A 24,048-nucleotide genomic window follows, 5' to 3' on the forward strand; every position below is an offset into this window, starting at 1 on the left:
AAAGGAGGCAGTGACCAAAACCACCCCAAAGAAAAAGAAATGCAAGAAGGCAAAGTGGTTGTCTGAGGAGACCTTAAAAATAGCTGAGAAAAGAAGAGAAGCCAAAGACAAAGGAGACAAGGAAAGATACACTCAACTGAATGCAGAGTTCCAGAGAATAGCAAGGAGATATAAGAAAACCTTAAGTGAACAATGCAGAGACATTGAGGAAAACAATAGAATGAGAAAAACTGGAGATCTCTTCAATAAAATTGGAGATACCAAGGGAACAAAGATGGGCACAATAAAGGACAGAAATCACAGGAAATCTAACAAGCAGAAGATACTAAGAAGAGGTAGCAAGAATACACAGAAGAAATATATGAAAAAGGTCTTAATGACCTGGATAACCATGATGGTGTAGTCACTGTAACACTCGTCTAGAGCCAGAATGCAAAGTCAAGTGGGTGTTAGGAAGCATTACTATGAACAAAACTGGTGGAGGTGATGGAATTCCAGTGAATTATTTCAAATCCTAAAAGGTGATACTATTAAAGCACTGCACTCAGTATGTCATCAAATTTGTAAAAATCAACAGTGGCCACAGGACTGGAAAAACTCAGTTTTCATTACAATTCCAAAGAAAGACAATGCCAAAGAATGTTTAAACTACCATGCAATTGTACTTATTTACATGCTAGCAAGGTAATGCTCAAAATCCTTCAAGCTAGGCTTCAACAGTATGTGAACCAAGAACTTCCAGATGAACGAACTGGATTTAGAAATGGCAGAGAAACAGAGACCAAATTGCCAAAATCATTGGATTATAGAAAAAGGAAAGGAATTAAAAAAAAAAAAAAATCTACTTCTGCTTCATTGACTACGTGAAAGCCTTTGACTGTGTGGATCACTACAGACTGGGAAATTCATAAAAAGATGGGAATACCAGACCACCTTACCTGTCTCCTGAGAAACCTGTATGCAGGTCAAGAGGCAACAGTTAGAACCTTACATGGAACAGGGGACTGGTTCAAAATTGAGAAAGAAGTAGTACATCAGGGCCGTATATTGTCACTCTGCTTATTTAACTTATATTCAGAGTACATGATGCAAAAGGCCAGGCTGGGTGAATCACAAGCTGGAATCAAGATTGTCAGGAGAAATATCAACAGCCTCAGATATGCAGATGATACCACTCTAATGGTAGAAAGTGAAGAGGAACTAAAGATCCTCTTGATGAAGGTGAAAGAGGAGAGTAAAAAAAGCTGGTCTACAATGCAACATTCAAAAAACTAAGAGCATGGCATCTAGGTCGCAAAGAATCGGACACGACCGAGTGACTGAACTGAAGTGTTGTGCTAGAGAAGACTCTTGAGAGTCCCTTGGGCAGCAAGGAGATCAAACCAGTCAATCCTAAGGAAAATCAATCCTGAATGTTCATTGAAAGGACTCATGCTGAAGCTGAAGCTCCAATACTTTGGCCACTTGATGCAAAGAGCTGACTCACTGTAGAGGACCTTGATCTGGGAAAGATTGAAGGCAGGAAGAGAAGGTGGTGACAGAGGATAAGATGGTTGGATGGCATCACTGACTCTATGGACATGAGTTTGAGCAAACTCTTGGAGATAGTGAAGGACAGGGAAGCCTGGTGTGCTGCAGTCAGTGGGATCGCAAAGAGTTGGACGTGACTTAACAACTGAACAAGAACAACATGATGTTTTGGAGTGTGAGGAAGTAACTTGTGCACAGAGTACTGCTTGTGATTGAGTGTCACTTGCAGGAACAATATAAGTAGGGATTGGTAGGGTCCTATATGCCATGTGTGTGTTGATTTTTATGTTGAAGACAGTCTTGTTGGTAGTCAGGGAAGCTTATTATAAAGGATTTTAAGTAGGGGAATGGCTTGATGAGATTTGATGCTGAACAACCAGTTAGAATCATGTTCTAGAATCTCAGAAATGCAATTGAGGGTAGAGTATAAATTTAACTAAGGGACATAATAATGAGTAAAAAGTACATCTTGCTTGGTTGTGAGGCAGGTAAATAAATATGACATACTGCATTCTGAATGTTGTAGTATGAAGTGGTATGGATTGCATATGGAAGAGGAGCAAGTCATTTGGGACTGCACATTTAAGAGTCATAGGTCTATGGGTGGTATTTGCACCTAGAATATTCATGTGATTTTCTGAGAAAATAATTTAAAACAGAGATGAAAGACCTGAAGGTAGACTTCTAGACAAAAGCAGCCTTCATAGGATAACAGTTAAAGAAGAATCATCTAAATCTATGATGTTAGCACTGTGGGTTATAATTGATTATTAGGTTGCAAAATCAATAATGACTTAGCGACTAAACCACCACCATCAAAATCAATAATAGTGAATAGGAAATTAATATGATTGATTATAGACAGGATTTTAAAAACATGGATTAGGAGAGAATAGAAATTACGATATTAGGGTATGTGGTAAAGGTGATTATTGTTTTGTGATGTTTTGTTCAGATATGTGCATTTGTACTTTGGATACAGTAAAAATGTCTTTATTATGAGTTGTAATCACAAACTTTTGAAAAACAACAAAAGAGACTAAGGAAGAACAGTTGGAAATAATTAAATCACTTTTGTTCTTCACTTCTCTGATGGCAAGGAAAAAAAATGGACCCAGTGAAAGTGCAGTGGGAAGTAGATTTTTCTTTTCATTGTACAGTTGCTTTCCCCCAAGCCACCTTTACCACATCAGTTATGTAAGGAGGAAAAATACAAAGAAATAAGGGGAAAGGGCTTGCAAGGTAATGAACTGAAGGATATAGAAAGAGAGGAAGAAAGAGAAAGTATGAATGAGAAATATGGATGAGAGAATAAACCACATACGGAAGCCTGGCTTTTCGCCTAACCTGACTGAGTGACTCCAGAAGCTCTGTTCCCGAGCACCACAGCCCAGCAACGCCCCTTGGATTTGTCCTGCCGCTGCAGCTGTTTCTTATTAGGGATAAAGCTGGATGAAGAACCTGGGGTAAGGGTACAAAACTACCTCTAATTAAAATTGTGATTTAGTTATATCACTAATAAAAGTTATTGAGAGCTTAACTAGGGGTCAAGAGCTATTCTAAGCACTTTAAATGCATGATCTCACCAAGTAAGTAAATATTCGTTAAGCCCTTAGAACAATGTCTGGCACATGGTAAGCACTTGCTGAGTATTGGATATTATTATTATTTAATTACTAATTAGAGAAAAGTTACTAAATATCATCATTTTACTAGTAAGGAAATTGAAGTATAACAAAGTTAAGTAACTTTCTCAAAATCTTATAGCTGGAAAGAAATAGAATCATTCACTTTTGAGTTGGAGGTGAGAGACTGATAGTATAGGTGCATAGCTACCCACTCGGGTATTCGTGCCTGGAAAATCCCACGGACAGAGGAGTCTGGTGGACCACAGTCCATGGGGTTACAAAAGAGACGTGACTTGGCCACGAAACAGCAGTGAAGGCTTATATGGTGATTGGTGCTTGAAGGATGATGATAGAAGAGAGAATAGACAAAATGGGTCTTAAGTGAAAGACATTATGAAAAAAAAAATCCCTTTAGCTTGGTGACTGGTTGGACACGAAGTAAAAAGGTAAGTAAGATTTAAAGTTGGTTGTCTGGGGAAGTAGTGAGTAGGATGTAAGAAAAGGGAGAAAACTTTTATGCTAGGAAATGATGACAAATTCCATTTAATAGTATTGAATTTTATGTCAGATAGTCAAGTGAGGATTAACAGGGAATTCAAAACTAAAGTTAGAGAGGTGTAGGCATTATCACATAAAGGAGTTGCAGAAGCTATAAGAGTGTTTGAGATCCCCAAGGATAACCAATAAGGTTTTGGTCACAAAAAATCTGGGGAGTCAAAAATAAAGTCATTATAATAGCATCCACACAACATTTCTATGCCTTTGTCCACACCTGCTTTTTAGAAAACCTACAAGTAATTCCAGGAATCTTTAAAAAATAGTATGTCACTACTAGGGCTTGCCTGGTAGCTCAGTCTGCAAAGAATCCTCCTGCAATGCAAGAGTTTGATGCCTGTGTTGAGAAGATCCCCTGGAGAAGGAAATGGCAACCCATTCCAATATTCTTGCCTGGGAAATCCCATAGATAGAGACTGGCAGGTTATAGTCCACATGGGTCACAAGAGCCAGACACGACTGAGTGATTAAAACATCACCATGGCACTACTGCTCCAGGGATAGCCTGTTGTTGGGCATGTACTGTTTTCCTCGCTGCTGCCCTGGTTTCTGTGGCTCTGTCTGTTCTTGCTGCCAACCCACCATCTGCGAATGGGGGGAGCCTCCGTTGTGGTTTAGTACCTTCCCCACCACCACAGCAATTGCTCTTTTAGACCAATGACGTTCTCAGAGACCCTGGAGAGTCAGTGTGAAAAAGCTCTCCTACTTTTTCTTATTCTACTACCAAGTTTCAGACTTGATATCCATTTACTTTTTCAGCAGTTCTGTCCAGGTGATAGATGTATTGGCTTTATGGTTCCTTAATCAGTTTCTTATGCCTAGATGATTCCTGACCGTCAGATGAACTCTTACAGAAAATGTTTCTCCGTGTCTGCCCCATTGGTCCTTAGGCATATCTAGACTTGTCTAAATCCAAGGTGAAGGCTGCTTACTAGGCTTAAACTGAAAGCCAGGACCCTTCCTGCAAGCTCTCTGTAGAAAAAAGAGATCAAAGTGGGAAATTCCCATATTTCCCAAGATTATTTCATCACTTGCTACTCTGGTCTCTTTACTGTTTCTATGGTATTTTCCTGGTTGATGTGAGATTATTTCTTCTTCTCTCCAAATGGAGCAATCACATGTACTTACTATGGAATTAGGTCCTATCTGAATATTCTATAGGGAGGCTTGATTTCACTTTTTTCTTTTATTTCTTACAATTTTCCATGCCTCTTTAAGGGAGTTTAGTAAAGAGTTGACTGTCTAGCACATTTTCCTTTGAAATGAGTATTGGTAATTTTTTTTTTTTCTGGTTACCTGTGAAGAATCCCGATGAGCCTTTTTGAAAACTCATCATTTGCAGTTATTTTAGAACAGCAATTTATTGAAAGCTACTATATTAGAAATGTTTTATTGCACTGCACTACAGCTATGAAGTGCAAGGAACCATGAAGATTGAAAATTACAAATGACAGATGTGTCTCTTTCTTCTTATTTTTTAGCCCTCTTTGAATCCTGGGGGGAGCCAGTCATCTGATGTGGTGCTTTTGAACCATTGGAAAGTGAGGAATTTTGAAGTACAACGTGGTGACATTGTGTCATTAGTGTAAGTAAATCAGAAACATACTATATTCCTATATAAGACAATTTAGAATTATCTGATTTAGCTAGTAATTCCCTGTTTATACCATATTGTCAATTACTAAATTAATAGGTTCATGTAAAATGTAATACATTTTTCAAAATCTATTTTGAAATGTAACAATACTATGAAAGAAGATTTTTTTCTATGATACTTAAAATTTATCACTTGATTGACATACTTGGTTTTGGCAAAATGTTTTTGATGAAATATTGATTAGAAATTATTATATTGATGATCTAGAGTACATGTATCTGGTATTTTGAGTTATTTTGAAATATTGCATTTTGGAAGCAACTTGTATGTTACTCTCATGCTTTATTAGCTGTGTAGCTACAAAATATTTCTAGACCATTGTAAGTGTGACATGAAATTCAGTGGCATTTATATATATGTATCAGTGATTTAACTGAAAAAAGGAAGTTTGGAAGATGGTAGACTGGAGGCTTTTGTTTGGGACCAAAAGGTGGCACTGTTTCTCTGTTAAAGTATTACGACTGGTCAGGAACAAGAATTTCATTCTAATCTTAGTGTAGAGAAGGAATGTCAAAATGTACATGACTGACACAATGATATTCCTATGTTTGAATGATTTAGATTTGAGATTTGTTTGTTTATTTTAAAAGTAAATTTACACTGAGAAGACTGCAACAGAACTTGCCTAATTTCTACTCTTTTCAGCTACTTATACAAATGTTTTAACATGATTCCCTGTTATGCCAGTTAGTGCATTAGGGAAGCAATTAATATAGTAGTTACTGTTATTTGTTTTAATGATAGTAAAATCCTACTGTTTGGTGAAGACTTGGAACTTATAAGTATGATTCTTGAATTAGAATAATTGTTTATTGTTGGGTGATAATTTATAATTGGTAAAAGTAAAACGTTATCTACTTGCTCTTACTTATCTTTGGTTACTGCTTTGTGGAAATAGATATTTTCTAAATGTGTCTCAGTCAAGCCTGTTCTACTAAGATTTATTTGAAAACATATTAACTAAACCTGGTCAGTAACTAATGAAATAAATTTGAGTGGAGTTTTGTATGGCAGACATCCAAGGATGGGGATTAATGCTTCTCATATTCTTGAGTGCTTTCTTTAATATTAACCTACTCTTCAGAGTATCCTTTTACTTTGTCATTCAGGGAACTGCTTCTGCAACCTCCTTAACAACCTTCCCATGCTGGGTTAGCCTGTCGTGTGCTCATTATTCTTTCGCTTTTGGTTTGACAAGGTTACATCCTCACTTAGCCCGTGATGGAGAGGATACCCACCCAAGTGAAAGAGGTCACCTTATAAGCAGACGATTGTGCGGTGTATTTTTTCTGTGAGAAACATGCTGACTATCTTTAACCAAATGAATTTGAATAGGTAATTGGGGAGGAAAAAAGGCTCCTTAAAATCCAAGTTTGCATGGATCCAAAACGGTACCCTAGCATATCCTAGACTATATTAAAAAAGAAGAGAATGTTATCCTTTTATGTAAATATTAAAATGATTGATATTTATTATATAAATTAATTTCAAAAACAGTGTATTCAAATTGAGGTTGATATACTAAATGATAGCTACCTCAGTTGAACTGTATTTTAAATGAGTTAACTATGTGATATATCTCTGTCAGGTACAAATAACACAAATTTTCTTTCATAATGCTTGTTGTTAGTAGGAGCTATTTACATATAAAAATGCTTAGTGATTGGTATCATATTATTTAACAACAAATAATCATCAAGCAGTAACTGTTGCTTTCTTTTGGTGAACAACCAGGCTTATACTTGTTTAGTATGATGCAATACTAATAAAAGACACTGTTTAAAGTATCTTTTTAGTTTCATGAGCAAAAATGCTTTCTGGACACATGTCCTTACATTAGAATATCCTGTCAATATAAGAAATGTGTGACTAATACAGAAACACATGACTAAATTTTGAATTTATGGCTAAATATAAAATACAAAGATAACAAATTGTTGTTAATTATGCATTTTATTGATACATAAGTAATCTTTGGTAACAAAGTAGTGTGACAGCTTATATTTTAAATCATTCCTGGACAGAATTTTATGTATTCAGAGTATGTGGAAATGCAGCACTTCTACTATAATATTATATATGCCTTTCTGGAAAACTTTGTGGTTTGCAAATTCATTCTTAAATTACTAGGGCTTATGCATCTTCATAACCAGAACACCAATGAAAATAACAATAATTCCAATAGCACTGTTTAAAAGACATCTGAAGTTTCTAATAAATAAACACTGCAGTAAATGTTGGATTTACTTAAAACAATAAAGGTGAAGATAGCTTGATGGAAGAAGATATAAGGAAGGTTTGAGGCTATCTATGTTTTCAAGGGCCAGTGTTATTATTATCAGAATTTGCAAGAAGAGAAAAGATTGCAGGCTTTGTACAAAATGTACTGATCCCAGAGATGGATGTAGAGTTCATTGTTTTGTGTTGTTTTATTTGTTGTAAGTTTTTTTTTTTAAACAAAGATCCGGGTTAAACTTGCAATAAGTTTCCTAGGAAAAAAGTTGAATGTATAATACTGATTCCTTCTTAGCTTGCTGCCTTTAGTGTACTCAGCCTTCAACTGCTATTAATGAGACATTGATGGTTTTGGGAGAAAATCAGATGTGAACCAGTGAAGCTTCTGCTTTATACCGACTTCTTTCTCCATTCTTTCTCACCAGCTGCCTATGAACTAATTCATGTTACAGTAAGACAGTATGTAGCAAAGCAGACTGTCCCATCTATTTCATTCAGTTTATTGACCAACACTATTCCCTAATGCAAGGAAGGTCTGGGTGGGGGAAAGGTACATATTGGAATATGCTTCTTTGCATCCCTTCCTTCTCTTTTCCTGTCACTTTCTTTCTGTAAAAGACCATAGCAGTGCAGCAACTGTTTAAGCACGTTATTCAGTAATGTTAAATAGAAGGGTGTTTTGTTTAATAACATCACACAAAACATTATTTGCTGTCATTGAGTCCTCAGTGTTACTGAGTGTATGCAGGAGACATCATACTCTCTTGGTGGATTTGCAGACTAATAGTGGTGATTAAGGTGGATTTTCTATACCTCGGAATTGACTTTTCATTAACCTGTGTGATGGCCTTACTGCCATAGACTTAACATAAGTAGCACTATTTTATAATGATATATCAATTAACAGAACCATTGGGACAGAGTTTCCTTCATAATAAAGTTTCAAATAATCACATTTAAGAGTGTTTTAACTTTTCATTTTGAGATATTATCGACTTAAAGGTTGTAAAAATAGTACAGGGTGTTCTCACATATCCTCTTATTTATTTTTTTAAATTTTATTAGTATAAAATTGACAAAATTGTAAGATATTTATAGTGTATACTGGGATGAATTGATATATGTACACATTGTGAAAGAATTTCCCTCATCAAGTTAATTAACTCACCCATCGCCTGTTTACATTTTGTGTGTGGGAGGCGGGGAGGGGGTTGGGCATAAGCTAGAGAGAGAACATTTAAGTTCTACTGTTGGCGAATTTCAGTTATATAACACAGCTTATTAACTGTCATCACCATGTTATACATTAGCTTCTCAAACCTTATTCTTCTTATACCCTCCAAATATTAACATCATACACAACCATCGCATAATTATGGAGACTGGGAAATTGACACTGATACAATACTGTTAACTAATCTACAGACCTTATTTAAATTTCATTAGTGTTCCCACTAATGTCCTCTTTCTAGACCAAACTCCTACCCAGGATCCTATATTTTGTTTTTATTTTTCTTGTCTCTCTAGTCTCTTCTAATCTGTGACAGTTCCTTGGTCACTCTTCATCTTTTTTAAGCTTGACAGTGTTGAAGGGTCCTGGCCAGATATTTTGGAGAATGATCCCTTTGAATGTTTGAGGGTCAGTCTGTCTCCAGTGAGGAGGTGATGCTGTTGATGGCAGTTGTTGGGGAGGCTGCAGCAGTGGTAACAGTTGGGAAGGTGGATAAGACTAGGTCAGAGGAGATGGAAATTGTCAGGCATGGAGCTTTTCAGGTTCTTGGAACCACATATTTGTGTCCTGACTAAGAGATCCCATGGCTTCTATAAGTCCACACAGACAATTCTTTAGATGCTAGGAAGCAAGGAGGGAGGCCTGTGCAGGTGGGGAAGGCTACAATTTATAGTAGGGTTGAAGGGAAGGAACTAAGGCTAGGTGACAGATTATACTACACTGAGCCAGCATTCACTTCTACAGTAGAAGGCAAGGGTGAGTGAATTCTCCTTTAATGAACACTCCTGTATGTCAGGCATTACACTAAGTGCTTTGGGTTGTCATTTTATTTCTCATAACAGTAACAGGAAATAGTTACTATTATTTTTGTGGGTAGTGGACATTATTTATTTATTTTTTAATGTACTTTTTATTTAGGTAACTTTGGTTTAGAACATTATATGGTTTTTTTTTTTTTTTTGATGTGTTCATTTACTTTAATAACACTACATTTACCATGTTATCACCATGGAATGTAAATTCAGGTTAGACGAGAATTCATAAGTACAACAAAGCATTCTGTGATATACCAAAGTTTGTATAATGTCTGACCAAACCAGCTTGCTCATCAATGACTTCCACTATAGGGATTTTATTTAGTTGATGATACTTTTGGAGAAAACAAACATACCGCACACATTTAAAAAGTGTTTTTCATTTACCTTTGCATTAGCACTTAAAATACATGTTTCAAAATAATTTAAATTTATTCTAATATAACAGCAGCAAAATATAATTCTGCAATTACTAAAGAGCTAAAAGGGATCCACAAGTTAAGTTACTCTCATGTTTATAACTATGATTCTAAAATAAATACTACTTCAAAGTGGCTCTGTTACCAGCTTTTTAGTGTTGGTTTAAAAACACACACAGACTTCCAGGGAGGTTTGTAATGTTGTATTCCATGCACTGTTCTGAAAGGGTTCCTCAAGAGCCAGCCAGCCCTTAAAACAGTACTCAGTCCACAAGGCCGTCAGAAAGTTAAATTAACTGGGGTAAATAGGATTCCTACATTACATCAAAAGCATATGATATTCTGCAGCAGCTGGGAGCATTTTCAGGATTGGCATGTTGTCTTCTTTAGAACTAATTTCAACAGAAGAGTTTAAGAAGGTGGACAGGTACCACTATCAAGTGTATTTAAAAGTGACATGTTTCTTTTGTGCTGGTCTGACTCCTCTGAATGACCTAGCTAGTGAACTAGTCACCAGTAACCTGGTCACCAGGCAAATCAAGCCTGCAAGAAAGGAGGCCAATTTTCAAATTACCATGTTCTTGTCTGACCCAAACAATTTATTTTCAGCATAAACATATAACCTCAATATCAGATGTCTAACTAAAGCAAGCACCACCAAGACGACCAAGACAGCATCTCCTCTTCTAAGGTGTAGGTTTCCCCCAGAATTCTTGATATAGGGAATAGCCCATACCAAGAGTCATTGCTCCCTCAACAAAGCCTTGGGCTGCCACACGCATGTGGATCAGGTGAACAGACATTTTAGTATGTCCCCTGCTCTTCAATCTATATAATCCATATGCAACAATTGCTGCAAAACCTGCCATTCCAGTGGGGACAAATGGTGCCTCTCTAGCTTTTCGGATAAGTTTAGATCCCTGATCTTCATCATATGAAGAAAGAGAAATATCTGTGTCGCTTGACATAGTGATTGAAGAATCTTCAGACAACTTCAAGACGTTTCAGGTTCCTACCGGATTCTCCATTATATGTTTCATATGTAAACATTATATTTCTACTTCTGTATACACTAAATCTTGCAGACATAGTTAAAGTGATAAAACTAAGATTTAGCAAGTAAATGGCAGAGCCAGAATGTGAATACAGGTCCATTTGAACCTGTATTTTAATACAGGTCCAATTAAACCTGTATTGCTTGATATAGTACACATATGTGGCTATTGAGCAGTTAAATGTGGCTTTTGTTGTTATTCATTTGCCCAGTAGTGTCCCACTCTGCGACCCCATGGACTGTGACACACCAGGCCTCTCTCTCCCTCACCATCTCCCAAAGTTTGCCCAAGTTCATGTCTGACACCCTCTTCTCCTTCTGTCCTCAATCTTTCCCAGCATCAGGAACTTTTCCAATGGGTCAGCATGAGATGACCAAAATACTGGAGTTTCAGTTTCAGCATCAGACCTTCCAATAAATATTCAGGGTTGATTTCCCTTAAGATTGACAGTTTGATCTCCTTGCAGTCCAAGGGACTCTCAGGAGTCTTCTCCAGCACCACAGTTCAAAGGCATCAATTCTTGGGCACTCTGGCTTCTTTACTACTGCTACTGTGTGCTTGTTATGTAACGTGGCTACTGCTGCTTGTTAAAATGATAGTATTTTGTATACCAAGTGCTTGTGTGCTCAGTCATGTCCAAGTCTTTGCAACCCCATGGACTGCAGCCCCCAGGCTCCTCTGTCCATGGATTTTTCCAGGCAAGAATATTGGTTGTCATTCTTCTCCAGGGGATATTTCCAACTCAGAGTTTGAACCAGAGTCTCTTGTATCACCTGCATTGGCAAGTGGGTTCTTTAACACTGAACCACTGGGAAAGACATATTTTGGATATATTCAGTCAAATAAAATATTTTATTAAAATTAATTTCACCTGTTTCTTTTTCCTTTTTTTTAATGTAGCTAGTAGAAAATTTGAAATCACCTATGTGACACACATTACATTTTAAGTGGACAAATGCTCTGTCTAAATCTTCTTCCATTGTACCTGCTGCTTTCCTGGAGTGTGTCTAAGGTGTCTCATCTAAGGGTGAACTAAGATGAGATCCTAAAGTCTGAAGTGGAGAAAAACTAATGTAGTTTCTATGAAATACAGTACACTCCCAAAGAGAGGTAAACACTGTGTTGGTGAGTGTTGGGATGATCAGGTTCAGAGACAAAGGAAAAAAGACATGTAATTTACAAAGAGAGAAAAGTACCCATTATAGTTTATTATTTTTTTTTTTCTTGTCGGACTGAAGTCTCTTTATTTTTTTAAAAAATATTTATTTATTGAAGTATAGTTGATTTACAACATTAGTTTCCAGTATAGCACAATGATCAGTTATATATATATATATGTTTTTCAGATTATTTTCCACTATAGGCTATTATAAGATACTGAATATAGTTCCTTGTGCTATACAGTACATTTATTTTTGCTTATCTATTTTATATATAGCAGTTTGTGTCTGTTGATCCTAAGTTCCTAGTTTATTCTTTTTTACCTCTTTGGTAACTGTAAGTTTGTTTTCTGTGTCTGTAAGTCTGTTTCTGTTTTGTGTATGGGTTCATTTGTATTATTTTTAGATTCCACATGAAAGTGATATCATATATTTGTCTTTCTCTGACTTACTTCACTTCATATGATATTTTCTAGGTCCATTTACATTGCTGCAAATGGCAATATTTCATGCTTTTTTATGGTTAAGTAAAATTCCATTGTATGTATATACCACACATGTTATATTAATATATATCTCACCAGTCATCTTTTGATGGGCATTTCGATTGCTTCCATGTCTTGGTTATTGTAAATAGTACTGCTGTGAACTTTGGGATGCATGTGTCTTTTTGAATTAGAATTTTTATCTTTTCTGGATGTATGTCCAGGAGTGGGATTGCTGTCTTATCAGTTCAGTTCAGTCACTCAGTTGTGTCCGACTCTTTGCGACCCCATGAATTGCAGCACGCCATGTCTCCCTGTCCATCACCAACTCCTGGAGTTTACGCAAACCCATGTCCATGGAGTTGGTGATGCCATCCAACCATTTCATCCTCTGTCGTCCCCTTCTCTTCCTGCCCTCAATCTTTCCCAGCATCAGGGTCTTTTCCAATGAGTCAACTGTTTGCATGAGGTGGCCAAGGTATTGGAGTTTCAGCTTCAGCATCAGTCCTTCCAATGAGCACCCAGGACTGATCTCCTTTAGAATGGACTGGTTGGATCTCCTTGCAGTCCAAGGGACTCTCAAGAGTCTTCTCCAACACCACAGTTCAAAAGCATCAATTCTTCGGTGCTCAGCTTTCTTCACAGTCCAACTCTCACATCCGTACATGACCACTGGAAAAATCATAGCCTTGACTAGATGGACATTTGTTGGCAAAGTAAAGTCTCTGCTTTTCAATATGGTATCTAGGTTGGTCATAACTTTCCTTCCAAGGAGTAAGCGTCTTTTAATTTTATGGCTGCAGTCACCATCTGCAGTGATTTTGGAGCCCAGAAAAAGAAAGTCAGCCATCATTTCCACTATTTCCCCATCTATCTGCCATGAAGTGATGGGACCAGATGCCATGATCTTCGTTGTATCATATGGTAGCTCTATTTTTAGTTTCTTAAGTAACCTCCATATTGTTTTCCATAGTGGGTTCATCAGTTTACATTCCCACCAACAGTATAGGAGGGTTCCCTTTTCTCCACACCCTCCCCAGCATTTATTGTTTGTAGAATTTTTGTTGATAGCCATTCTGATCAGTGTGATATAATATCCCATTGTATGTTTGATTTATATTTTACTAATAATTGGACTTCCCTGGTGGCTCAGATGGTAAAGCATCTGCCTACAATGTGGGAGACCCAAGTTCAATCCCTGGGTCAGGAGGGTCCCCTGGAGAAGGAAATAGCAACCCACTCCAGTACTCTTGCCTGGAAAATCCCATGGACAGAGGAGCCTGGTAGGCTACAGTCCATGGGGTTGCAAAGAGTCCGACATGACTGAGCGACTTCACTTTCACTTTCACTTCACTTTTCACTTATCACACTTTATTATATCAGTGTGATATAATATCCCATTGTAGGTTTGATTTATATTTTACTAATAATTATAATTGAGCATCTCTTTTATGTGATTCACAACAATTTTAATATTTATTGATTGTTTATCATTTTCCAGTCCCAATACTGAATTCTATATTCATTTGTATTTAATCTTCATTAAAATAAACCCTAGTAAAGTAGGTATGTGTTTATTCCCATTTATAGGTGAGAACACTGAGGTACAAAGAGGTCAAGTAACTTGTTTAAGATGATATAGCTGACTGGTAAATGGAAGAATGAAGGTTTGAAGGGCTTCCCATCAAATCCAGTGTTCTTGACTGTCAAACTGTAAAGCCTCTGTATATAGAGGTGATGGTTTAGTTGAGGATCCTTACTCATTCTTAGCAAAGAAGTCACACAAGCCCTTGCATCTCTACATCAATTGGATTATCCCATGAAATTTCTGATACACTTGTTCCTGAAATGTAGTCTCTTCATTAATAGCAATAATACTTTATTATAAATATAGAATCTGCATACAATTTTGACAGCTGGTTTGCAATATGCTAAGCTAATTGCCACTTTCTGTGATGGCTACATCTGTAGCAGTAAATATGCAAAGAGTTATGAAGATGTGAGCCAGGGAAATAGATGAAATAGAAAAGAGCCTTTGCGGAAAAAAAGAAAGGTGCTAATTCCTTTGTGTCTTGAGTGCTTGTAAATCTTTAAAGGTCCCTTGACCCACCATTGGAAATTAACTGCAGTCTGCTAAAACACGAAATTCATGTTTTGTAACAAATGCCCAGGGCAATGATAATACTGAATAATGACTTATAATTGTATGAAAAGCCATTTAATCTGTTGAGCTGGGAGAATATAATCGTGAATACTTATCTAGTCTTTCCATTGTACTTATTCCTAATTTTTTTGGTTGAGAGCCTTTTTTTTTGTTTGTAGTTAATATTGTACATTTCAGGAACACAAATCTAGAAAGAACATGACTTTAAGAGAAAGGTTCTATAGATAGGAGGAAGTGCCTAGGCTTTTGTTCATTGTTTTTAATTAACTGGTATTCAAAATGCTGGAGAGTGAAGTCTTGGGCTGTAATTTATTTTGATGAGAGATTTAGATTTTGGCACTTTCAATTACCCATAATAATCTGTATCCATTACTAAGTGTATTTACAAATGATACTTAAAAAATGAGATAGTGTAAGTTTTGTTTGCTATTATTTGATCTAGATTAAATTGATTTTATAAATACTGTTTAGAGGCATGTAGATAGAAAGTTGGTAACCTTAAGGTGGTCCTTAAAAGCAATTTCCTTTCTTGAGCAGGATAAATTGCCTTCACAATTTTTATACATTTAATTATGCAATAAAACATTTTCTTAGTTCAGAGACAAATTATAGCTTAGAGATGTTTCAGTGATCATAAATTTCAATTTTGAATTATTGAGATTTTATGGTAATGTAACTATAGGAGCTATCCATAGCCTCTGCTCAACCCTTTTCATAAATCTTATATTCTCTGAGAGATGACTAGAAGTTGTCAAAGAACGAAGTTATATAGGCAGCAGTCCATGAAATAGTGGTACTTATGTTTGTAACTTTTTATTTTTATTGTGGAAAAAAACCAGTCTCTGAGGACACTGTTACCCTACTTAAAAAAAAAAAAAAGTGCAGGACAGCATTTACAGAAAAGACACTCCTAAATGCTTGTTGTTTGTTATATTTAAGGTGTCAGGTTGAACTGTGAAGGAGAAGCATTTTGAATATAAGCTTAAATAATAATTCTAACAAAGGAACAACTTAAAAATTTAAGAAGTAAATAGTTGAGCTTTCAAGCAGAAAATATAATACACAAAAAATTAGCTATCCCATATGTATGTCAACCCATCTTTAATACTTTTGGAATCAATAAGATATGTATGCACACATAAACGGAGACCACTGAGATCAATCCGTATCTGATTTCTTCAAATATGATAGGCTAGTTTATTTCAAACTAAGGCCCATATTGAGAAAATGAGAAAACACCGTTAAAAAGAATATCTAAAGGCATTATAGTACTACCAAGGAGGAAAGATCCCAGAGTGGAGCAACACACTGAGGTGAGCCCTGTATTTAGTGCCACTTCTCATCTTGGGTTTTTGTCACTTTATAAACAGCTCATGCCATGAGGCTGAGAAGCAAAGCAGTGGAGGCTAAGATGGGAGGTACTGGGCATAATTTTTGGCAGTTTCACAGGGGTAAGAAGTCACGAAGTAGAATTCAGGCATATGCAGGACCCTGGTGAAGCATTTTCAACTTTTAATTGGAATCCCCTAAAGGCTATGTCCTAGGAGTTAGGGAGAACTAGAAATAGACTCTAAGTTACAAAAATTACAATGCAGCCTTTGATAAACTCAATCTTGATTTTAAGGTAATCTGCCTTCACTTTAACTATCTGTTATTGCCGGAAGCAGGAGACATCATGCAGAGTCTCTATAAGTTTTATACACAGTACCTCACATTTTATAAAAAATTACCATGCGTATCACAAACCAGGTCCAAGATTTTAAAAATATAAAACAGGAAACAGTAGAAACACTCTAAATAATTATAATCAATATATTAAAAATTGATGAAAAGATAGAGTTTATTAGAGAATGAGAATATAGAAGAAGAATTGAAAGGGATTCTAGAGACGAAAATTAGTGTAACTGAAGAGCTAGATCAGTTTAATGCAAATTAGAGACAACTAGGGGGAGGATTGGGAGAAGGCAATGGCACCCCACTCCAGTACTCTTGCCTGGAAAATCCATGGATGGAGGAGCCCGGTGGGCTGCAGTCCATGGGGTCGCTAGGAGTCAGACAAGACTGAGTGACTTCACCTTCACTTTTCTCTTTTCATGCATTGGAGAAGGAAATGGCAACCCACTCCAGTGTTCTTGCCTAGAGATTCCCAGGGATGGGGGAGCCTGGTGGGCTGCCGTCTCTGGGGTCTCACAGAGTCGGACACGACTGAAGCGACTTAGCAGCAGCAGCAGGGAGAGGATTATGAACTGGGTGATAGGTCAGTTAGGAAATATCTAGGCCATGGCTGATTGGTTCACTGGTAGGCACTGCATATAAACAGGGCCAATCTGAGTCATTCTTGGAAATGGATGGATAAATATTAAGGGTGAAAATTTACATTTTTGTTAGAGTTGTTAAGTTTGAACAGTATGATCTGTTTAAAAAAAAAGTCACATTTCTTTAAGGTTACATCAATAAAATAGGTGCTAGCTATAGTAGGCAGAATTTTGGTCCTCAAGTTTCCATGCCTAATACCTAGGACAGAGAATATGTTGAGATATTGTGCCCGTGGATACGTTACCTTGTATTGGCAAAGGGACCTTGTGGTTGTAATTAAGGTTGACCTTCAGTTGACCTTAAAGCGAGGAGGCTAGCCTAGGTTATCGAGGTGAGCCCAATCCATGTTGTCTCAGGAATCCTTAAGAGCAGAAGCTAGCCTAGATTATCCAGGTGGGTCCAATGTAGTCACATGAGTCTTTAAAAGCAGGCAGAGGCAGAAGTGAGGAAAGTGCAGTGGAACAAGTCAGAGAGCCAGAGAATGGGAACTCTTCCATGCACTTTTGCTGGCTTTGACGATTCAAGGACCATGAGAAGAAGAAAACAGGGTACCTCTAGAAACTAAGAATGAACTCTTGCCAAAGGCCAGTCATACACAGAATTGAATTTTGCCAACAAGCTAGTGAGCCTGGAAATGGACTCTACCCCAGTCTCTAGAGAAGGACCCAGAGTTGCCTACAGCTTGATTTGGGCCTTTGGAGACTCCAAGTGGAGTACCCAGCTGAATTTGCCACACTGCAGTCCTGGAGGACATGAGCTTTTTAAATTTTAAATGGCTGTTATTTTAACTTTAAATCCCTTCATTTTTTTTTAAATTTGTTAGAGTGGCAATATAAAATTGTGTTTAGCAATGGAAAGATGCAAATAGTTCTAATACTACCCTTAGAATGTGTAAAGAGATGAACTTTTATAGAAGACTCTTACAAAGTATTTGAAAAATTTTATTAACCACTTGCCTAAGTAATTAAAAATTATTTTCTTTTATGTAAAACAAACCTGTAAGCCTCTACCTGCAAGTTGCTTTGTACAAGAATGTAAGAGTGGTGATGGTTTAGTTGCTAAGTCATATCTGACTCTTGTGAACCCAGGGACTGTAGCCCACCAGGCATCTCTGTCTTCTATCCAAGGAATTTTCCAGGCAAGAGTACTGAAGTGGGTTACCTTCTCCTTCTCTAGGGGATCTTCCTGACCCAGGGATTGAGCCATGGTCTCCTGCATTGCAAGCAAATTCTTTACCAACTGAGCCACTAGGGAAGCCCCAGATATAAGAATAGGCTTCAGAAAATATTGCTCCTTTTAGCTGTTTTCAGTCACTAAGTGGCTGAGTGACCTGGGAGAGGTTTTCTTAACTACTCTGTAGGTACATTAAACAGACATTTTATAACAGATAAGGGGACTTTGAACACCAGGGCTTTTTTTGTCTAAGAAGTCAGATGAATATATGCTTATTAAGATCGTCTTCAGTTGAAATGATTGAAAATCGAAAAATCTCAAGTTGGCAGGCAGGTATTTTACAAGAGGATGAGCACAAAATTCTTTTTTTGTTTAAAATTATTCAGAATATGAAAGCTATAGACATCTTCTATTTCTTTCTCTGTTGTCATTTATCGTGGGTGTTGAGTTTTTGGCTCCACTGGTTAATCTAGTTCTGGTTGCTTCCATCTCTTTTGTCGACTTCATATTTGCTTTGCACCAGTCAATACTCTGTGCACCTGTTCTTAGAAAAAAAAAAAAAATGATCCTAGATCCCATATTCCATTTCATAGCTTAAGTCCTGTAAAAGTGGAAGAAATCTCAGAACTTCAATATCACCTTATTTGATCTAAGGTCAATAGCTACCTTCCTGTTTTGTTTTTTTTTTTTTCCTTTTACAAAAACAAACAAGCAAAAGCACTGTTTTTGATGAGAGGAGGTGGCATTGCTGGGAAATGTGTCTGTGGCTGATAAGAAAGGGAGAGGGCTTAAAGTGACAGCCACCAAACTTTATCAGTGTTTTGGAGTTCAGGAAAACATTCTTTCCAAGAACAGAAATACCTTTTTTTTTTTTTTTGGCAATTGTTTATTTCCATTAGAGAGAAGCCTCAATGACTCATTATTATGAAAGGTTACTCCTTGCATAATCTAGTGACCAGTTTACTCACGTTTAGAGGTCACATTGATATTTACTGAAGGCACAAGTATCTGTTTCATTTTATTAAAAACTGTATGGAAACTGCTGACAGAGGCTGACTCAGTTTGGTTTGGCTATGAATATGATAATTGTAATATGGCTCTCTGTGCTTTTAGAGGTCATAAGTTACATTGCAAAGACTTGTGTATTTGGATTGCTGCAAAGTTACTGTAGAGTGTTAACAACACAATAGGAAACATTTAAGTGTTAGTTGTATGTCTCATGTAAATTGTACTATACAATTAAGTATGAATCATCAAAATGTTCCAGGTTATTAAGAATTCATTATTCTACTAGAGGATCTTTAAAGAGCAGTAAGAACTTGAAGAAATAATAGGAAAGCTTTGGTAACAATGACAGTGTGTTAATCGAGTTGAAAGAAGGTAAAGAATGTATTAACAGAATGGATACAAATTTGGCAAAAAAAAGAAAAAGATAGGTAATAAATCAACAGGAGAAATCAGTTAATAAAGAGGCCAATTATCAGTGAAGGAGGGGGGTGTATTTAATGATTCTAAATGAAAGGTTAAACTGCTTCTGTGAATTTCTGTTTAACAAAAAGGAAGAAAAGCAATATGGATAATTAGACAGTAATAAGATCATACCAAAAAAATCAGAAAACTGCCTTAGGTGTTAGGGGAACATTGGCTAATGAACTTCATCTGCTGCAGTTATCTTCAAATATTCACTTTTGGTCTAGGAATGGAGAGGGTGGGGATTTTGGTTATTTTCAGGGAGGAAATAGCACATTTAGCACTTTAATTTTATTGTGGATTTTTAAAATGGTAGCAAATAATGAAATGGATAAAGGATTTCTCATGAGAAGCATATGTAACATCTGTCACTTGTTAAAATACTGTAATTTTCACTATATATATTACTGGTTATTTACACTTGGATTCTGCTTTACTCATCTGTTTCATAGTAGAAACAACTTTAGAGACTATCAGCCTACTTGACTCATTCACAGAAATTCAGTATAGAATATTATAATTCTTGGAAGAAAAAATCTTTCTTTACACAATATTTAGAATTTTTACTTAGGTGTTTTTAATAAGACCATAACTGAGATACACTTCTAATTAACCTAATAACATATGTATAATTATATATACACACATATATATATAAATAAATTAAACTTTTAAAGACAGTAGATTCCTGGCCATTTTTAAAGCTTCTTATGCTTCTGAATTAAGGGAAGATCTTGGTGGTAATTTTTGGAGTCAATATAAGGACTAATTTTATATGACCTCTGTACTAATGATCAGAGGTAATAGTAACCAAGATAATTAAGTTCATAGATGATTCCAAATTTAAAGATGGTATGAATATAGAAATTGGGCTAATCTCAGCTCCTATGATGCTATGTTGAGGAAAATGTCGTTTGATTTATACAGAACTATATAATTATAATCTGTCTTTGTCACTGATAGTCTTACAATTAGTTTGGGTTTTCTTTTATTAGATATTCTATCAAATGCTTTTCTGTGTTGGTTTTCAACATTAATATACAGTGAAAAAGTCTGCTTTTCAAAATGTTAGCAGTTTCCCAATAGGTTAATAGCTCAAATAGGTAATAACCCAAGGGGCAGTTAATGATTACCTAGTCAAAAAAGATTTGGACCAGATACCAAGAGACCTGAGTTCTAGGCTTCCTCTGGCACTGTGGGACTGCATGTCAATTAACTTGTCAATTAACTACTGTGGAAAGGTTTTCCTTTTTAATAAAATGAAGGGATCACACCCGATAATTTCTAAGGTATCTTTTAACTTGATAGTTCTTTTCTGTATGATTATTTTATTTTCACATGTAGGTTAAATTTATTTTATGATGGGAGGCATATAGCAACTCCTACTGGATTTTACATAGTGTTTTCCTATATTTAAATTATTGACAATTAATTCATTTGGCAATTAATTTTTCAGTGTTTACTCTGGGCCCAGAACTAGCCATTTTTACAGCTGTAAAGAAAATAGACAAGAAAAGCATCTTCCCTCATGTAATTTATGATTCCACTAGATAGATGTGTTTTGAATGAGCTCAAATTGAAAAGAGACATTTTTGAAAATTGTTGAAAATGTAGTAGGTGGGCCTATCAAAAGGGGAAACTTAATATTCAGTATTACTCAGGAGTTGTGGTGAGCATGGTACAATGCTTTGTTCTGGTTCCAGAGTCAGAGTACCCATATTTTCCTATCCCAAGATTCAGCAACTTTATGTTGGTTGCTTGAAATTAGCCATGGTGGGAGTATTTATATCATCAAAATTGGTAAACACTTCACATGAGGGCTTACAGGTTTTAAAATTATCTGGTTTAATAGCATATCACTTGTGGAAAATGTTGTCAGGTGGTGCAACAGAAATGGCAGACATAGTTCCTATCTATATGTATCTTATGATTAAAGTAGCCACAGCAGAGATACCAGGTGTATGTGAGTTTATAGAACCATAGGAACTGCTATTGATAGGATACTGAAAGTAATGAGTTAGTGAAGGGAGAGGCACTGAAAGAAAAGTAGGTGTGAATTTGAAATCTGATTTTAAAGATGGGGTGGTTAATGCTTGACCAGAGAAGCAAAAGAGTTTCGGAGATGGCATGTGTAACAATTTTGAGGCATGGGGAGGAGGTGGCATGTGTAAGAATTTTGAGGCAAGAGTGAATAGCTGTGTGGGAGAAGTGGTTAAGTAGGTTTGTTGAACAAGGTGTCAAAGCTTCACCTCATAGGAATATAACAATGTCTGAATCATGTGTTAAGCTGTATCAGAAGTCCTAAATATGGCCAGGTTTTCACTAGCTCTGTAGTTAAAAATGGAAGACCATTCTTGAATTTTTTGACTTTATCTTAGTGATGCTTTGAGAGTTAAGGAAATAAAAATCCTCCACAGTAGAATATAGACTCTTTACCAAACTGAAGGCCTGTAATATGTTGCTTGCAGTAAAAATTTTATTGAATATTGATACTGAGTGTATCACAGATACTTATGCACTTTCCTCACCATGAATTGCAAGTTTCTCTTCCTGTGCAGTGGGTTGGCATGTATAACGCTGTGACGGGCTCTGCACGCACTGAAGGAGCAGTGAGCCTCTGTAGCACCATGCCGGGTTACGGTTGCAGGAGTAGATGACAGTGGACACCTAGCATCTGCTCTGTGTAGTAAGCTGAAAGAGGCCAGTACAAGCAGGGCAAACTGGAAAAGTCTTTAAAAATGTGCTGAAGCTCTGCTTTAAATGTGGTATCTGGAGCCGATGGACAGCCTGCCATACAGGAATCTGGAATCTTTGAAATAGGTGAGCACACTAATTCCAGTTATGTGAAGAGGGGTCACAAACAGCAAGCAAAGAAATGCAAACATGTGGATCAAAATGGAAAATGCCCCTTTGGAAAACACAATTGGTATGTGCATGCCTGAAGACATTAGCTAGATTTGTATCAGCCTTTTATCAGCCTGGTGCATTGAGAGAGCAGCACATAGACAAGAGGTGGAAGCTGGCATTCTTTATTTCTCTCAATCATGTCATTTTGGAATACCAATAGTAGCTTTCTTTGTTAAAATAAATACAGGGTGTGTATATACAAAATGAAATAAACATGCTGCCTAATCAAATAATCTTCATTTTTCAGCACTGCATTTTGGAGCAGTAACTCTACAATGAAAATAGCTATCATCATTTTGGCAGTCATAGCTTATTAAACTATTTCACAAAATTTAGTACTATGTACTGTTGAAAGCAGTAAGTTTATTTTTTCAATTTCTTATGGAAAATTAGCTCTAAAAGAACAGGTCATTAACAATATGATTACACCCATTTTTAAATGGGAAATATAAACAGATTTATAGGAGCTTGGAATATTGAAGAAATTATAACTAGAGATTTTTGGTTGGTTATAATTATTGGTGAAACTGGCTAACCTGTAACATAGAGATTGAATGAACTTTTAAGGTTTCATTGGACAAAGTTGGACTTTAAATTCTGTAAGAATTTGAAATATAGTGTATTATATACTGTAGCTATGCTTTAAACATAGTAATTTTTAACTTCTCATGAGTATTGCACTAAAAACCCCTGATGTTTTATTGAGTTACCATTCATGAATGGCAGACAATAATACAGGAATTGAGAAGTAAATTATTTGAGCTTTTTCAATTTTTTTTTTAAACCTATTTTTTAAGAGACATATACTTGAATGGATGATACTGTCTTTAAAACTAATGTGGAATTGTGTTGAAATAAATTCGGAGTGCATATATGCCCCAAATAAAAGCGAAACCTAGCATGGGTATCTTAAAAGATTAGTTCCAATATGGATTGAGTGGTGAACATAGGATGCTGTTTTTACTGAGGTCATGATTTTAATGTTTCGAGGTTGTGTTTTTTGCTGTAAGTGATTTTATTAGATGTGGCATAGAATGGGATATATATTACAGCCAAGCTGCTATTACCTTTTTTAAAATTCAGACTTTTAAAATTTTCACTGACATTTCAAGAGGTGGAATAATAGAAGTAATACTCATGTGTGGGTTCTAGTTTGAGTTCTGCTTCTGACTAGCCAGAGAACCTGAGTAAGCCACCTCATCAGCTAGGACCTAAGTTTCTTAAGTTACATTTTCATGACATTGTCCT

The 24,048-nt window shown here is 36.3% G+C and overlaps 2 protein-coding genes across 6 annotated transcripts in view; one reads left to right on the forward strand and one right to left on the reverse strand.

The window, feature by feature from the left end:
• The window catches only part of IMMP2L (inner mitochondrial membrane peptidase subunit 2), a 963,981-nt gene that overhangs the window by 85,647 nt on the left and 854,286 nt on the right, over nt 1-24,048 (forward strand). For all 5 annotated transcript variants that reach the window (XM_061414102.1, XM_061414107.1, XM_061414104.1 and 2 more), the window contains exon 4: nt 5,195-5,298. In XM_061414102.1, coding sequence (XP_061270086.1) covers nt 5,195-5,298 — 104 coding nt within the window. The remainder of the gene's footprint in view (nt 1-5,194; nt 5,299-24,048) is intronic.
• LOC133246122 (HIG1 domain family member 1A, mitochondrial-like) lies at nt 10,218-11,082 on the reverse strand. Its single transcript, XM_061414108.1, has one exon. It carries the CDS (start codon nt 11,036-11,038, stop codon nt 10,757-10,759), a length of 282 nt encoding a protein of 93 aa, XP_061270092.1. The 5' UTR covers nt 11,039-11,082; the 3' UTR covers nt 10,218-10,756.

Source organism: Bos javanicus, chromosome 4 (assembly GCF_032452875.1).
Source record: "Bos javanicus breed banteng chromosome 4, ARS-OSU_banteng_1.0, whole genome shotgun sequence".
NCBI classification, from domain to species: domain Eukaryota; kingdom Metazoa; phylum Chordata; class Mammalia; order Artiodactyla; family Bovidae; genus Bos; species Bos javanicus.